Source organism: Clarias gariepinus, chromosome 8, assembly GCF_024256425.1.
Source record: "Clarias gariepinus isolate MV-2021 ecotype Netherlands chromosome 8, CGAR_prim_01v2, whole genome shotgun sequence".
In the NCBI taxonomy this organism is placed as follows: domain Eukaryota; kingdom Metazoa; phylum Chordata; class Actinopteri; order Siluriformes; family Clariidae; genus Clarias; species Clarias gariepinus.
The window spans coordinates 9,786,908-9,805,042 of NC_071107.1; the positions used below are offsets into that span (position 1 = coordinate 9,786,908).

At 39.0% G+C, this 18,135-nt stretch overlaps 1 protein-coding gene across 2 annotated transcripts in view; it reads left to right on the forward strand.

Moving 5' to 3' along the window:
* The first annotated feature begins 953 nt into the window (after positions 1-953).
* The window catches only part of btaf1 (BTAF1 RNA polymerase II, B-TFIID transcription factor-associated), a 43,204-nt gene continuing 26,022 nt past the window's right edge, over positions 954-18,135 (forward strand). For both annotated transcript variants that reach the window (XM_053502059.1, XM_053502060.1), the window contains exons 1-11: positions 954-1,409; positions 4,251-4,374; positions 4,674-4,788; positions 6,776-6,922; positions 7,547-7,746; positions 9,352-9,485; positions 9,593-9,722; positions 10,089-10,157; positions 10,283-10,372; positions 17,683-17,778; positions 17,918-18,094. In XM_053502059.1, coding sequence (XP_053358034.1) covers positions 1,396-1,409; positions 4,251-4,374; positions 4,674-4,788; positions 6,776-6,922; positions 7,547-7,746; positions 9,352-9,485; positions 9,593-9,722; positions 10,089-10,157; positions 10,283-10,372; positions 17,683-17,778; positions 17,918-18,094 — 1,296 coding nt within the window. In that variant the 5' untranslated portion in view covers positions 954-1,395. The remainder of the gene's footprint in view (positions 1,410-4,250; positions 4,375-4,673; positions 4,789-6,775; positions 6,923-7,546; positions 7,747-9,351; positions 9,486-9,592; positions 9,723-10,088; positions 10,158-10,282; positions 10,373-17,682; positions 17,779-17,917; positions 18,095-18,135) is intronic.

The window sequence follows — 18,135 nt, forward strand, 5'->3', positions numbered from 1 at the left end:
ATGTTATTGCTAAATTATATTACATATGATATTGTAAATTGATATTGCACAATATTGCACATGATATTCCTAAACAATATCCCTATAGTAATGATATTGCACACGATGTTGCTAATAGATATTGGACATAATATTACATATTACATAATACGATATTGCACGATACTGTTAATTGATTTTAATTAGCTGAACACAGGCTATTCAGGTGGGTACACCATATGTGATGCGTGATAAGTCATTTTCTGGTATTATTTTTACTTTAATAAATTGATCTATAAATGGCTATTTATTTATTTATTTTCTTAAAAATGTAACATTCACTTATGTCATGGGGGGTCTCCTGGAGCTTGCACGAGGCAGGGTACACCCTGGACAAGATGCCAATCTATTGCAAGGCAAATGCATATGCAAACACACACACACACACACACACACACACAGAGAGAGAGAGAGAGAGAGAAAACCCAGAGTCCTTTAAGGAAACCAGAGTACCTGGGGGAAACCTACCAGTCATGGGGAGAACATGGAAACTCCACATGCACAGACCTGAGGTGGGAATCGAACCCGTGACACCTTCAGGGCCACCTATTCATGTAACAGTAGTTTAGAAATGTTTCCATTTTCCACCAGTTTGCAAAAACAGTCTACCATTTTGAGTAACTTGGCATTTGTTTTGTCAAATGCTAGTTAGACTAAGCAGGCTTTTTCAGCAAGGTGTATATAGACCCTGTGCTAAGCTCTTTAGGTGCATTTGCAACAGAAATGTAAAGAGCTTATGGCAATGGGTGTAACAATTGCATTTGACTTGTGAGGAAAGGAATCCCATATCCTGTCAAGGATTTTTTTTGTCAAGCCGCGTGCTTCCTCTTGACATCTGCGCTCTGATTGGTCAGCGGAAGGCCATGTAACCAATCAGGTCGCAGCTGCTGCGGAGGAAGGAATAAATACAAGATGGCTCCTCATATAAAATCAGCCTCCCGGCTTCTCTTTTGTGCCCAACAAAATTATTTTTCTTTACTTATTCGGTTGAAATATCTTTTTGGGAGAAGTGCCGAGGGTTAAATTGATGTCTGTGGTGTTAAAGTGTGACTCGCTGTTTTTGTGTGTAAGGAGATATTTAAGAGAATCCGCGGCGTCTCTTTTTAAGCTAGTGTGAAGCGGCTGTACCGTCGATACTGTGCTGTTCGGATGGTGCGCGAGGGATATCGGGCCTTTCTGCATGCAGCACGCGCTGGCTAAACATCTAGCTAGCGCTATAGTGCTACACCGGTCAGTTAGCGGACTGATAAAGCTAAGCTAATCCGCTTCCGAGCAATTAATGTTACTGTCCGCTATTCAACATCCCTCCAACGGACCATACTTACATTAGGAAAACATACACTTTACTTTTTCACCATGGCTGTCTCGAGGTGAGTTCATTTTTCTTGTTTATTTTTTTTACTATATCACCCAGGCTAACTCTTAAGCTAGCAAATTAGCAATGTAGCTCCCGTCCCGTTGCTAGCTGAGGTGATCCAGTGCAGCAGGCTAGCCTTGTAGCTGGGACTTAAACAAGGCCACATTTTTATGCTTTTTCAAGTGGATGGTAAAAATAATCGCGAGTCATTATAAGGGGAAAATGTGGATTTAACAAGGACGGTGTTTTTTAACTTCGTGGTGAATATTCTTACAAAAACATGTCGCAGTGTAATGTTTATTGTTGTGCTGGGAAACTTTATAGAGGCCTCGTTATGTTGGAATATGATGCTAGTGCTGATGACCTTATTCACGGTGCATTAGACATCTTATGTGTATAACTTGTATAGTGATGGTGTTAGTAACGATAGAATACTGATACTACATTGTTAGTCGTGCCCTCTGTTATTTCCGATATAACGTTAAGCTTGGCTACATCTTCTCCACCTGACCGCAGGTGATTATAGTCGATTAAACCTCACCCCAACTTGTTAAACGTGTGATCTAGAAGAGCTGTAGCGAAAATGTGTCTCCATGATTCCCCCCCCCCAAGTGTGTGTTCAGGATGTGTGTAATCATGCCTGCATCGCTCCTGTTTGCTGAATTATTTGGTCAGATCCTGGCAAGTGTGGGCAGCCAAGCTGCATCATCTCGTCTATTTTTATACACAATAAAAGCACAGCGTACCTCTTAACCAAATACTTTCTAACGAATCTCAACACTAAGGTGAATCAAATGGTCTTTAAGTGTCTGGAAAGTGAAAGGAAAGATGCTGAGAGCACACTTGGCCGTCATGGACAGGATGGAAATTCCAGTCTTCTCTGAATGACGATGTCTCAGTGGGAGGATGATGCTGTGGTTGTGTTTTTTTTGTTTGTTTTATTGGATTTTTGCAAAATTGTACAACGTTTTGTACAGAGTTCCTTGTATACTTTTTCTTGTCTTGTATTAGGACCCAAGAGCTATGACATCAGCCCTTATACGTCATAATGTGTTCGTCTTGCATGTACACACCAATTTTTGATTTATTGCTGTATGCAGTGCAACGGTTTGTGTATATATAAAGCTCTTTCCAATTGGTATATAGACATCATTGAATTTAAAAGCTTTTTATTTGCAGACCTGTAAATGTATTGCAATGCGCAGAAAAAAAAATTAAATGTTGGTACTACGATCAGCGATTATAATCAAAACTTGATTAGGTGGTGGTGAAAGGCTTGATTTATGAAAAATATTAAGTGTTGATTTGTAATAATTACAAATTTTATTTCATGTGCTTGGGCAACTGCTGTGTAGGGGAAATGCCTATGAATGATTTTAGCAATTTATTCTTTACAAAAGTCAGTAGAATGCACATGCGTATAAAAATGACAGGTCAATGCAAGTTATCGACACCAAATTCCACAACCCTTATTCCAAGGGGGAGGGGTGGGTTCTGGTGAGTCTTGTATAAATCTTCTGTCTCACTGAGCTAAATTGAGAATTTAGTACAAATTTACCCCGCTTTTTTTTTTTTTTTTTTTTCTCTCTATCCATTTTTCTTTCTATCCTCCCCCTTTGGAAAAATACTTTCTCTGTGTTGTGCCAAAAAGTGAATGGTTGCCAAAATCCTATCGGGGAGTCCAGTCAGAAAGCGTTCCCACCGAGCCCAATCAGATGTTGGCAGTCATTCAGTTTTTGGCACAAGTCCCTGGAAGTATTTCATGTACTAACTAATGATTATAACGATTATTATCATCATTATTATTAGATGATGTATTGGTGTACTCAAAGTGATGATCGATTATGGCATGGCTGTCGACTCCACTACTAATTATTATAGATTTGGATTTTCTTTTAACAAATTGCCGAGGCAACCAGGCATCCAAATCCATTGTCCCTATGCGCCACGTTAGTCTCTGTACCAAGACAGTCACCCTAATGCATATTCTTAAACATGACCTTTTCAACATTAGCGAAATCACTGAGCATGGAGGACAAGGCTGTGGAAAAATCATTGAGCCTTGTCTGGAAAGTGTAGTAACCCTCTGAACCCCTTTCCTTTTTCCGTTTAAAGCGTCAAAACCATTTCATCACTCAAATGTCCACAGCTATCATGCCCTTGACCCAGCTATCATGAACAGTCTGTATGAATAAATTTCGACTTCTGAGACTTGAGGTGCTGGTTGGTGTGCTCTGAAATGTGCTCTTGTCCACCTACTCTTTATTCCCATCGTTTAAGCTGTATCTTCACCTGATAAGATGCCGTGTAACGCGGTGTTTCCAAGGCTGATTGTAACATGCTCCACTTTTGACATGGTGCACTTAGAAATGTATAAGGTTTGATACAATATTGCAGGTTGTTTTCTTTAGGCTTAGTGCTTTATCGGAGAGAGGGATACCTCTCTGAATGCAGGTGCGCGGAGTTAGTGAAAGTGATGTGGTTACGGCAACCCAGTTTACACATGCTGCAAATATCTTCTGTAGGTGTTTAGGGTTTGTGAATAAGCCTTTGTAGCCCCTCTTTTGACTTTTTTTTTTTTTTTTTTTTTTTTTTTTGTGAAGGGTCAGTTTAACTAGCTAGTTATTATAATTTTGTTCCTTCCGTTAAGTAAAATATAATCTGACAATGAGATGGCGTTAGCTGATCGTCCTGGTTTGGTGTCACAAAACTGAAACAACTCTAGGGTCTTCTCCAGGTCAAATGTCAAAATTCTACTTAAAAAAAAAAAAAAAGATTAACACCAAGCGTTTGATGAGCCGACTTTCAGCACTGTAAGTAACTTTTTTTTTAAATTCTTTTCCCTTAATCTCAGGCTTGAGCGTCTGTTCATCTTGTTGGACACTGGCACGACTCCAGTGACAAGGAAAGCTGCCGCTCAACAGCTGGGAGATGTGGTCAAGCTTCATCCACATGAGCTGAATAATCTGTTATGCAAGGTGATCTTTCCCTTTTCTTTTGACATCTTGCACATCATCTAATGCAGCTTTTTTTTTTTTAAAGGCTTGTTTGTTTTACTTGCAAGCTCTGTTTTTAGTTTTACAGAAATGCAATTTATAGATGTGGAAATGCTAGAGGCTTATCGCTAATCTGAAGGTTACATCAGTGTTTAAATTAGCTATTCTTATTTTGTGTGTGTGTGTAAGTAATGCACAGAAGTAGCCTAGAAATATTACATGCGTAGACACAAGGCGATGCTGCGTGAATATGGTTTATCTTGTTCTATTTTCTTTATAAGGTTTTAATATATTTGAGGAGTCCTAACTGGGACACGCGAATTGCAGCTGGTCAGGCAGTGGAGGCCATAGTAAAAAATATTCCTGCATGGAACCCAGCTCCCAAGCCAAAGGAAGGTAAGCACATCTTCCTGTATTTCTCTGTAGGTTAGCCCCTTCATAGATTGGTCAAGATTCACTGTGTCCTTTACTACAGAGCTTCATACTCATGTTTGTTCGTGACTTTGCTTGTGATGCATGATGTTGTTGCAGCTCTGTAGTCAGTATTGATAACTAGTTAACACGCCAGAGTGAATGCTTCTGCTCAGCAGAGTTCCTTTTGTACAAATATGTAACGCCAAGGACAAAGAGAGAGATTAAACTACCTGGTGACATTTAGGAGAGATTTACCTTGCCAACATTTTAAGAATATTTCTGTAAACTTGTGTAATGAAAAATGACAATGCAGTGTGTCACTAGATCGAATGCATGTTGAAGGTGGAATTAGATTTGTGTGGTGCATAAAATCAGCTGAAAGGTTTATGGGGAAAGTTTTTCTATGAGTGAAACTCCAGTGGGGAAACGGTGAAAGTGAAGTGAGATTACTCAGCTTGAACTATGTACAGCCATCCGCAGTATTTGTCAGCATGTTAAATTAAGTGAACACGTAGGTGTCGGATCACATTCAGGCAAAATTTGTAATCATATTCAGTCCAGTTGCAGTCATTTTTCAACCCCATTGCAAATTGGGGTTTGTTGGAAAAATTCACAAACTGTCAGCTGTTTCACATCAAACAAGAACAGTTTGATTAGCTTAGCACAACTATTACAGGCATTTCTCCAAATTCAACAAAAAATGTAACTTTTAATGACTACTGCAGTTTCAAAATGGTTCAAATCCCATGTATATAACCCGTCATAAGAGCAGACATTTGCAAAACAGGTGTTGTCTCAAGCATATCTGATGCAACTAATTAAGAATTTTGAGAGAACACAAACAGCGAGGGGTTTGTGCAGTGTCACATCGATATTTCTGCATTTTATAAATACGGCTTGGGCAAAAGAATTGGCAAAAAAAAAAGGTAGGAGAAGACATCCTTGCCTTTCACAAACTAGGAAAAAGATACCAAAAGACTGAAGAATTTGACATTGAATGTACCTAGGGACACTGTTGAAAGCATAATTTATAAGTTCAGAGTTGAAAGAACAATGCCTGCACTACATGGACATGGCAGATAAAGGAAGCTGTCAATAGCTGCAATTAGCTTTCTGAAGAAAAACCCTTGAGTGACTGCAAAAGACCTATAGCAAAACTTGTTGGCAACGTTTCAGTTTGCACAGTATGGCGCATATTAAACACTAAAGGTTTTTATGCCAAACCTTGAAGATGTTTACCACCATTGACCCAAAAGCACAAGATTATGCTCAAAACCATATGCATTGGCCACAGAAGATTTGCGATTCTGTTCTGTGGAGTGATGAAACACAAATTTTGAAACATATATACTGTATATATTTTTTGCGGCATTTTTAGTAAAAGAAGAATGATGCATGCACTAAAAAGAACACCCTGCCTACTGTTTGTGATGGCGGTGACTCGTGATGTTCTGCCTTCTCTGGCACTGGAAACCAGCAGCATGCGGAAGGAACTTTATTAGAGAATCAGAGAATCCTAACATCATGCCGTCTATGTAAAGCTTGGATGTCATTGGTTCTTCCAACAGAATAATACCCCCAAGCAAGTCCACAAAGTCTTGCAGAAAGTCCTGGAAGATTGAAGAGTGGCCTGATTTGAATCTCATAGTACATCTCTGGTCTGATTTAAAAAAGATCTTTACAGCACGCAAATCTGAGGCCATTGCCCATAGAATGAGCTAAGATTCTTCTTGAGAGATGTAAAAAAAGCTGTGGTCTGGCTATGCAGCAAGTCATAACAGCAAATGCATGCTCTATAAAGTAATGCAGATTCTTGTTCTGAAGGTGTCAACTAATTGAGTAGTCATCAAAAGTTAAATTTTTGGCTGAATTTGGTGAAACCACATTATTTGTGCTAGCTATTTTAAAGTATTCTGAAATGAATGGTCTTGAGATTACAACGTTACAAAGTATATTCTGTCCTGTGTAGAGTCCCATGTAGAAGACATGTCTCCAGAGGACGGCTCTTCAGACAGACTCAGTTTTTACAGGTTTGACATCTCTCGTTTGCTCAGACATGGAGCGTCACTGCTTGGGTCGGCCGGTGCAGAGTTTGAAGTGCAGGATGACAAGTCGGGTAGGTTATGCATAAGCTTGGACATGCTAATAATGAAGCATAACTGTCAGGTTTTCTTGTTTGTTTTTTTGTTTTTGTTTACCATCCCAGTGTACTTTTTGTTCAGAATTTGTTTAGACTTATTATAAGGTTCTTTTTTTTTTTTTTTTTTTTTTTGCAAATATTACTTGTTAGTGTTCTCTTCTTTCCCCACCTATATGAGTAGTAATGTAGTAAAGCTTTGCAAGTCAGATGGCTTTCTTTGGGTTCTTTTGCATTTGACTAAAGCATAAAATAAACAAAAGCTTCTCTAGTATTGGAGATCAACAGTGCATACAGTTTGTTTACCATTTGTCTGAATTGTGTCCAGCTTCATTGATGATGCAACAAATTTGCGTTGGCAAAACATGTAGATATAGATTTATTTATTTTTTAAAAGCTTTCCTAAGGACTTGTGTAACTCCAACCTATTTAATCATGATCTGTTAATGCTGTAGGTTTTGCCTTAGGTTTCAGTGTCTTTTTATTAAACTTTAAAACTTTAATTCCACTTACTTACTTCCATCACAGGTAATGAACAAGCACCAAATTATTATCCACAGCATTTAGGATGTTTAGATTATCCTGTTTTTGTCTTTTAAACAGCTGAGGTCGACCCCAAGGAACGTCTGGCCCGACAGAGAAAATTGCTCCAGAAGAAACTTGGTCTGGATATGGGTGCGGCTATAGGTATGGATACAGAAGAGCTGTTTAATGATGAAGACTTGGACTATACCTGTTCCTCCAATGTAAATAGATCCCAGACTGGCAAGGTTGTTGGGTTCCAGAGTCTCCGCAGCCATACGGTAAGACTAAATTACTCTTCACGATTAAATTGACAAACAAAATGTATATATTACGTTATATTTGCAGGTGGCATATCTGTTAGCACTGTGGCCTCGCCCCTCCAAGGTCAAGGATTCAATTCCTGCGTCGGGTATCTGTGTTTGTGTGTGAGGTTGGCATGTTCTTCGTGTGCTTGGTGGGATTCTTCTGGGTGCTTCAGTTTCCTCCCACAGTCCAAACACAGAGTTGGCTTACTGGCGTGTTCAAGTTCTGCATAGTTTAATTACCCTCTGAATAGTGAGAAATTCCATGGCTTAAGAATAAATAAATAATTCCATGTCTAGTCATCTTTAATCATTCGGTTTTCACTGTCGAGCTACAGCAGAGGATATGCTACGGAAGGTGTGAGGGTTTTAAAGATGCTGAACCACAGCTATTTCCTCCCTCCATTTGTGTATTAATTCTGCACTTATTTATTTAGGATTTAAAAAGCTTAACAGCATGTAAAAACAACAAAAAAATCAATAGTGAATAATCTTTTGAAAAATACAACATGACTGCAAATAAAAATCGGTGTGAGGCTTTCAAAGCAGCAACAAATCAAATGTTAAATTTTAATCGATCACATTTGTAATACTGTCAGAAGAGAAATTAATTTCTACTTGGATCCTCTTCGTTCACCTCTCTGGAGCCCTCATTTACCTCTTATTGGGTTTCTGCTTGGCTGAGGGCTGTGGCTTTATCTGCTTTCTTTGATAATTAAATTAGAATGGTTGCTTTGTTTCTGTGTGCATTAGACTTTATGGCGTCCCAGGACAAACATGCAATATGCAGCCATGTGATCCAGAACCAAAAGATTCGCCATTTTGTCATGCCCACCACGGCTTATACAGTGAGGTTGCTGGCAACAAGACCCTCTCTAACACTTGTCTTTGCCTCCTTTTGAGGATTTCGTGGCAATGTGACATTGAATTTTCGTTGGAGACTGATCTCCCGCACTGCTACTGTAATTTTTTTTTATTTACAAGGGCAGGTGCTGTAGTACAATTACTAAAAAACAGTCACTACACTTGGACACACAAAAATGCTGAATAGTACACACGCACATGGTTGTGGACAATACAAGTGGCGCACGTAGTATAAGACTGAGCATGGGAGACGGTTACCCACAATCCCGCAGGGAGATAGAGAACCACTGCTCAGGTGTGATCATGTGACATTTGGCAGACAAAGTGGTACTGCTAGTATTGCAAGAACTTGCTCGTTTATCAAGTTCAAATTTGTAAATTTTTGCTTGTCTTGCATAACACTCACAGGCCAAGTTACTCGTAATCCAAGGTTTAACTATACAGGGTTATTTCATGCTCAGACAAAAACTACTGGTGTGCCTGCTGCGTTAAAGAAAATTGTTTTATTTCTTCAAGCTGATCAGAATTTCATTGTGTTGAATTGCATGGTGCATAACTTTTTTTTAATTTATTTCTTTTGAAGAAATTATCTTAAGGACTGCCACTAATGTAGTAGATGTGACCCATCATCCTGTCCATTTACTATTTTATATTGTAGAGAATATTGCCTTGTTGTTGGGTTTCAGCAGTGTCTAAACGAATGTCTCTCCTCCACAGCCCATGCAGGCAGCAGAGTTTATAGATTCAGAATTCCGTCCCGGCATGAGCAATCGTCAGAAGAACAAGGCTAAAAGGATGGCCAAGCTGGTAGCAAAGCAAAGATCTAGAGATTTAGACCCTAATGAAAAAAGGTACCACCATCTTCAGTACCATGAAACATTCCTTCTACTTTTGTATTAAAGTTAACATTTTGAGTCACAGATCAGGCAGACAGCTTCTGCTCTGTTCTCATCCTCAGCAATGACAGCTTTGAAGGAGAGCCTGAAGAGAAACGGAGGAAAACTACAAACGTAGTCATCGAGCAGCCGGCTACTGAGAACAAAGTCTTAATTGATAACATTCCTGACAACTCAAGTTTGTTTGAGGAGGTGTGTTAACCAAAATGCACAGTTGAGGAATCTATACCTTCATGCACTCGCATATAACACACACTTACAGATCTGTACTTGCACTTGCATACATGCTGGGATGCAATCTGTAATAACACCCAGTGTAAGCTGTGCCAAAATATTGTAGTCGTGTTGCTTGTTAAATGTCGGGCTTCTGCTTTTAGCCTTTTAAAACATGCCCTGTTTGGATCATCACTTAGCACTGATTAGCTGAAATGGGTGTCTCTGCAGTAGGGGGAGAATTCCTGCCTACTGATTTTAGAGCGTAGTTTAAAATTTGTAAAAGTTAAGATTTAAAAAGTATGTAGTTCTTTAATTTAATTATTATTTTTGTCTCTGTAAAAGACTCAAGAATGGCCTCTGGAGAGTTTTTGTGAAGAGCTTTGTAATGACCTGTTCAATCCATCGTGGGAGGTACCGTAACTATATATATATTTTTTTATTTTTTTTTAATCCATAACAAGGTAGCTTTTTATGTTACTAATTAATTAAACAGGGTACTAGAAACTTGACTTGAAAAGTGGTGTGTGTAACTACAGGTGAGGCATGGTGCAGGCACAGGCTTGAGAGAGGTGCTGAAGTGTCATGGTGCAGGAGGAGGGAAGATGGTGGGCAGCACTTCAGAGCAGGTAAAAATGAAGTACTTGCATTGCTGTTGCTGTGCATGAGTGTGGGCTTTTGTTTTTTTGTTTGTTAGCATTAGGGGTCATTATTGATGAATTTGGTATCCAGTGTATCCTCTTTATTTTGTTTTGTGGGTTGAATAAACCATACAATTGCTCTGTTTTGAAGAATCTGTATTGATGCATGTTGACCTCCTTCTTCCCAGGCACCGTAGTAACATGTCACGCGTAGTGACTGTTTTTTTTTTTTTTTTTTTTTTTTTTTTTTTTAATGCATTAAAAGAAAATGAATACATTTGTTGATGGCATAACAATCTTATTTATTTATTTTTTTTTGTTTCTTTTTGTTCATATACTTTATTTGGAAAGGGTTTAAAATATATATATTCATTCTCTCTGCAACGTAATATTAATATAATCCTACAGTAGTTTCATTTAATTATACATATGTTGGGATGTCAGTCATGGCTACTTGTCACCAATATCAGGGTGGTGTAAGAAACGGCCATTTTTAGGACAACAATGTGACAGAAAATTATTTTTCAGCATGTGCCCCTGATTACTGCTGCTGACTGTAAGACTGTAACAGTCTTTAAAGTATGGGATAACTGACCTTTTCACACATGACGAGGAATGCATAGGTTTATACGTATGACTTCTGATTAATGATTATAATTCATAATTATAAAAAAATGGCGCTTACTTTTAAAATGGTTTGAAATCTTTACAGGCAAGGTCAATTCTATTATATAAGCTATGATGTCTGTAAGATTTCAATATGTAATTGAAATGTCAGTGTAACTGGTTACATCTGTTTGCTTTTCACTGCAAATCTGGTAGAGGACTTTTTTCCCCACAAATACCAGAAGTTTAGGATGCTAATCAAAGTGTTATTGCTTTTAGACTTGCTCTGTGATAGTGGCTTGTTGCAGCTAAAATTAATGCAGACCCTGATGCAAGCCTGTTGCTTTGGTTTATTTATTTATAGATTTTTTGTTTCATGTGTAGTTGTTAATTGGGGGGGGGGAGGAAATGACAAGAAAATCCAGTTGCTCAGCTAGCAAAAAAAAGCAGAAGGTGAGGGGGGTGGAATGGGGAAAGTACCAGAAAAGCCGCAGAGAGGAACGAAAGGCCGCTTGCTGACGTTCTAAATTTGATTCCACCATCTATGAATGCAGTTTCAGAATTTAGCCAATCTCAAGGTCAAAATACCCTTGATTGCAAATATGTGAAACCAGTTGTAGAGAGGCCATTACAGTACCCATTCCCAAAAGTAAATTAAAAGAAAAGGAACAAATATTATACAGCTTTGCATTAAAAGATTGAATAACTGAGATGTGGCGTGGCAAAGCAAAAGACGAGAGAGAAACAAAGAAAACTTGAGAGGAAGAAGAGTGATCCAAAAAACTTTCCAGTAAAAACAGGTAATTGAGAGACTCACTAATGCAGAAAGAAGATACGGGTATTCTTAATACCTTTTACATTAGCCTTTGATTGTAAAAGTAGCGCTGTGGTGTAACAGGTTTAATGTTTGGTGTAACCAGTAATTTTCACAAATTTGTGAAATTTTATGTGGATTTAATTGTACTATTCTCATTGGAGTGCAATCCTGACTGTCAATTTTTTTACTTTTTTTTTTTTTTACATAATTTGGCAAGTTAACTCATGTGGATTTGGCCCTGCCAATATTTGGAAAAGGGTATAAAAGTTAAATTCAGATTATCCTGCTACAATTCTTTTTGTCTATATTATTTTAAAATATACATTTTATATGTACTTGCATGTATTCTAGGTCATTAAAAATGAAAGCTTTATTCAATTCAATTCAATTCAATTTTATTTGTATAGCGCTTTTAGCAATTTTCATTGCCGCAAAGCAGCTTTACACAGTCAGAAGAATTATTTAAGTTTGTATGAAATGTGATTTTGTATGAATTAAAATGGTCAGTTTGTCCCTGGTGAGCAAGCCGAGGGCGACAGTGGCAAGGAAAAACTCCCTGAGATGATGATAGGAAGAAACCTTGAGAGGAACCAGACTCAACAGGGAACCCATCCTCATTTGGGTGAAACAGAGAGCAGTAAATGATCTGCATTTATACAGTGTGTAGGGTGGGAGGCAGTTCAGCTATAATAGCTGATGTTAATTGATGTTAATATGGAGTACAGGTAGTTATTGAAGACCCAGGTAGACTTGTAAGAAGGTCCAGTCATGAACTATCGAACTGTCAAGTCCCCAGAGAAACAGTTGCCAACACCAGTCAAGGCCAGAACCATTTTCTAGGTAGAGAGAATCATTCCCAGACACCAGACGCATCCCAGAGAGACACACGGGGCATCCATGTGACGAGATCTTCAGCCAGAAGCGGGGCACCAGGATGGGTCAGACATGTGTAGCTCGACAGAGAGAGAGAGAAAGAGTGAAAGGGGGAGACAGGAGGAGACAGGAGGAGAGAGGAAAAAGAAAGAGGGGGGGAAAGAGGAGAGATGGCAGTTAGGTATGGTCACAGTCACACAATGTATAATGTGAATGTATATTAACTGTAGAGTGCAAGCAGAGACTCCGGCAGGACTAACTATGACAGCATAACTAAAAGGGAGAGCCAGAAGGAAACACAAACATGAGGGCTTCCTGACATGTAAAGCAAACAATCACCTCACCGTCAGCAAACCTGAGTGATCAATGAGAGTGAGGAAGACAGCATCCAAACATACCAGTTCACCATAATACTCTACGTCCATGAGTCCCCCAGATCTGCTCCTTTACCTATGGCAAATCTATTTATAAAAATGCTTGGCTAAATAAATAGGTTTTTAGCCTGGACTTAAACACTGAGACTGTGTCTGAGTCCCGAACACTATTTGGAAGACTATTCCATAACTTTGGGGCTTTGTAAGAAAAAGCTGTGCCCCCAGCTGTATTTTTCATAATACGCGGTACTGACAAGCAGCCTGCATCCTTTGATCGAAGTAGGCGTGGCGGATCGTAAGACACTAGCAGTTCGCTCAGGTACTGCGGCGCGAGACCATTTAATGCTTTATATGTCAAGAGTAGTATTTTAAAATCAATGCGAAATTTCACAGGGAGCCAATGGAGTGAAGATAAGATAGGGGTGATGTGCTCATATCTTCTGGTTCTGGTGAGGACTCTCGCTGCTGCATTCTGGACTAGCTGAAGCTTATTTATGCATCTAGCTGAACAACCAGACAGTAAGGCATTACAATAGTCCAACCTAGAGGTGATAAAAGCATGAACTAGTTTTTCTGCGTCGTTTAGCGACAATAAATTTCTTATTCTGGCAATATTTCTGAGGTGAAAGAATGCTATCCTGGTAATATTATCTACATGTGTTTCAAATGAAAGGCTGGAATCAATAATCACACCAAGGTCTTTCACTGTTGCATTTGATGAAACAGAAAGGCCATCTAAAGTTACGGTGTGATCTAAAATTTTACTCCTAGCTGTATGCGGTCCTATGACTAGAACTTCTGTCTTATCCGGATTTAGCAGAAGGAAGTTAATTAGCATCCAATTTCTTATGTCCTGCACACATTGCTCAATTTTAGTAAGCTGTTTTTTCTCATCAGGTTTTGCTGAGACATATAACTGTGTATCGTCAGCATAACAATGAAAACTAATACCATGCTTACGGATTATGTTGCCCAGAGGAAGCATGTAAAGGGAAAAAAGCAGTGGACCTAAAACTGAACCCTGCGGAACGCCAAACTCCACTAGAGAACATGCAGAATAATCACCATTTAAGTCTACATACTGATAACGATGGGTCAGATAGGATCTGAGCCAGGAGAGGGCTGTACCCTTAATTCCCACTACATTTTCTAATCTGTGAAGAAGAATAGCGTGATCAACGGTGTCAAAAGCTGCACTGAGGTCAAGTAGTACAAGCATAGTTACACAACCCTGATCAGAGGCCAATAGAATGTCATTTACTACTTTAACGAGCGCTGTCTCTGTACTGTGATGAGGCCTAAATCCTGACTGATACAGTTCATGTATGCCATTTCTATGTATATATGAGCATAGCTGCTCCGCTACTATCTTTTCCAGAATCTTAGAGATAAAGGGGAGGTTTGATATTGGTCTGTAACTGGACAGCTGACAGGGGTCGAGGTCAGGTTTCTTAATTATTGGTTTGATAACTGCTAATTTAAAAGATTTTGGAACATATCCAATGCTGAGTGAAGAATTAATTATTCTCAACAGGGGTTCTATTATTGCTGGTACTATCTGTTTAAGAAAATGTGTCGGTACAGGATCTAATATACAGGTTGATGAATTTGAAGAAGAGATGAGTGAAATTAGTTCATTCTCTTCAAGGGGAGTAAAGTATTCTAGGTTCTGATCTGACATGGCTAGATTAACATCTGCATCAATTACATTGTTCGGTTTCAAAACCTCAATTTTATGCCTAATATTTACAATTTTATTATTAAAAAAGTTCATGAAGTCCTCACTATTGCATGATGTTGTTGTGGAGATTTCTGCAGTGGTCTTATTTCTGGTTAATTTGGCTACAGCATTAAATAAGAATCTAGGATTATTTTTGTTATTTTCTATAAGAGTGGAGAGATATGTTGATCTAGCTACACTAAGAGCTTTTCTATAGTTCAGGATGCTCTCCTTCCATGCTATTTGAAATACTAGTAATTTAGTTTGACGCCATTTACGTTCTAATTTCCGAGCGGTCTGTTTTAAAGTGCGCGTGTGATCGTTATACCAGGGAGCAAGTTTCTTATCTCTAATAATTTTTCTTTTGACTGGAGCTACATTATCTAAGGTATAGCGAAATGTCGACTCTAAATATTCAGTCGCCTGATCCAGTTCTGTGGGGTCAGACGGTGATCTAATCGAAGTTGGGAACTCTGGGAGATTACTGATAAAACTCTGTTTGGTAGTTGATGTGAATGTACGTTTCATACGGTAGCGCGGCGCTGTGTGTACATTATTATTGTGACACACTTGAATTGAGACAAGATAGTGATCTGAGATAACTTCAGATAGTGGTATTGTGAATAAATTTCTTATACTTAATCCAAATAATATTATTAAATCTAAAGTGTGACCTGCTTTATGAGTGGGTCCTACTACACACTGATTTACTCATACCAGAATCCAGTATAGACATAAATGCAGTTCTCAGAGGGTCTTCTGGGTTTTCAAAATGAATATTAAAATCTCCAGCAATTAACACTTTGTCTACAGAAACGACTAGATTTGAAAGGAAATCTGCAAATTCACTAAGAAATTCCGAGTACGGCCCTGGAGGTCTGTAAATGACAATTAGCGGGATCGACTGAGCTGACTTAATATAGTTAAATACACTTATGTTACTATAAAGAATTTCAAATGAATTAAATTTGTGTCCGTGTTTTTGTACAATAGTCAAATTATCATTGTGAATAACTGCGACACCTCCCCCTCTACCAGTTAACCGAGGCTGGTGTATGTAGCTGTATCCAGGAGGACTAGCTTCATTTAGAGCTACATACTCGTCCTGTTTAATCCAGGTTTCTGTTAAACAGAGTATATCAAACTCCTGATCTGTGATAATTTCATTAACTATAACTGCTTTAGATGCGAGAGATCTAATATTTAACAGTCCTAGCTTCAGATCAGAGGTGCCGGCTGCGCATTCAGTCTGATCCAAGTTTGTGGTCTTTATGTTAATTAAATTACTAAAACAGACTTTCTGAGTCTTTCTAAATTTGATTTTAGCTCGGGGAACAGACACAGTCTCAATAGAGTGAACCCTGAGTGACGACTCTATGCAGCTAGCAGACGGTTGGTTTAGCCTGTCTGTCTGCTCCCTGGCCTGGGCTCTGGATTGTCACCGATTAACTAGGCCTTTTCTAAGACTATGAGCTATACTACAAGAAATGAGAGCAGCACCTTCCCGAGTGGGATAGACACCGTCCCGCCCTAACAGGCCAGCTTTGCCCTCAAAGGTCTTCCAATTATCAATGAAGCCCACGTTGTTTTCGGAGCACCACCTGGACATCCAGCGGTTCAGCGACCATAACCTGCTGTAAGTTATGTCACCACGTCTCATTGGAATGGGACCAGAGCATACTACTCGATCGGACATCGCCTTCGCTAATTTAAACACCTCTATAAAGTTATTCTTACTAACCTCTGACTGACGAAGGCGTATATCATTAGCTCCAGCATGTACCACTATCTTGGAGAACCTATGCTGTCCTAGAGCCCTAAGATTACCTGCTATGTCCGGTGCTCTGGCTCCCGGGATACACCTAACCACTGCCGCTGGCGCCCCTAAAGGTCTAGCTAATTTCACATGTCTCAGTATAGAGTCTCTAGAGGCTTTATTGTTATTGTAAACGTAGTGCCTGACTCTCAAACATCTGAGTTATGGATTTCCGCAGATACAGACTGCAGTTCTACTTCCAGTTCAATCACAGAAGTAGCTCACAAGTATTGTACAAAAAATAGGCACTGCAGTTTGTCAGGTACCAATATTTACAATTTTAGAAAAAAATTTCAGTGTATGAGAATGTCTAAATTCCAGGATATGTAATGTGTTTGCATTATATATTGGGGTTCTGGGAAAAATTAGTCTGTCTCAGCAGTTTCAAAGAATCAATCCGGAAGCACGATGATGAAAATTGGCTGTATTATTGGTGTCGAGGGCGTAAAAGACTCACTTTGTTGGACTTGAGAACAAATCGGACTTACAAACGTGCTCCCATAACGGGAATCGTTTGTAAGTCGGGGACTACCTGTACAAGTTGAGAATAAATTCAATAGAATATAATAACTTGTCATAAGTCATGTGTGTTCAGGCTGAATCTGGTATGGGAGATTGAGGATTTTGAACCTTTTTGGACTTTCTTAGAATTCTGGACAATTTTTGTTTTATTATTAACACAAAAGTGGGTCATGCAAATATCCCATGCAAAAGTGAGGTGCCCTTCTAATATTGTCATAATCATAAAACACTAAGAATTGGAAAGTATTGTTTCTAGGATTTTTTATTTTTTTACCATATACAGTGTGATTACACAGAGATCTGACAGGTTTTTATTTATTTTTGTATCTGGTGACTGCAAAATAGCATTTACAGTATGTAATTTGGAAGACGCCCTTATCCAGAACGACTTGCATGCATTTTGTTATAACCTGAGCAGTTGGGGGCCAACAGTGGCAGCCTAGTGGTGGTGTGTGGGTATTTTATTTTTTTAAATAAACCTGGGAGCTTCTGATCCGTAGTCCACCATGAGCTACCCTGTCCGCATTTTAACCTGTTTTCATGTATTAATTTCTAAACTTGCTTTCTTAGTTAGCCCAGCAGCATCAAGACTGGTTGGAGGACCTGGTCATCAGACTTCTGTGCGTCTTTGCTCTTGACCGCTTTGGAGACTTTGTGTCTGATGAGGTAAAACACCCTTCTTGTGACCTAATGGAATTTTTTTTATTTTATTTTTTTTTTTATCCCAACTGCAACTTTCGGACTTCCTTCCTTTTTTGTGTTAAAGCGGGCTCTTCTGGTTTTTACTATTTTGGTCCCCTATTAGGTTGTTGCTCCAGTCAGAGAAACTTGTGCACAGACACTGGGCGTGGCCTTGAAGCACATGACTGAATGTGGTGTTACCATGACAGTGGACGTTTTGTTGAAGCTGCTTACAGAGGATCAGTGGGAGGTTCGGCACGGCGGGCTGTTGGGCATCAAATATGCCCTCGCTATCCGACAGGTAAGAAGAGCATATATTTCTGGGTGTGGCTTTGTGCGGGT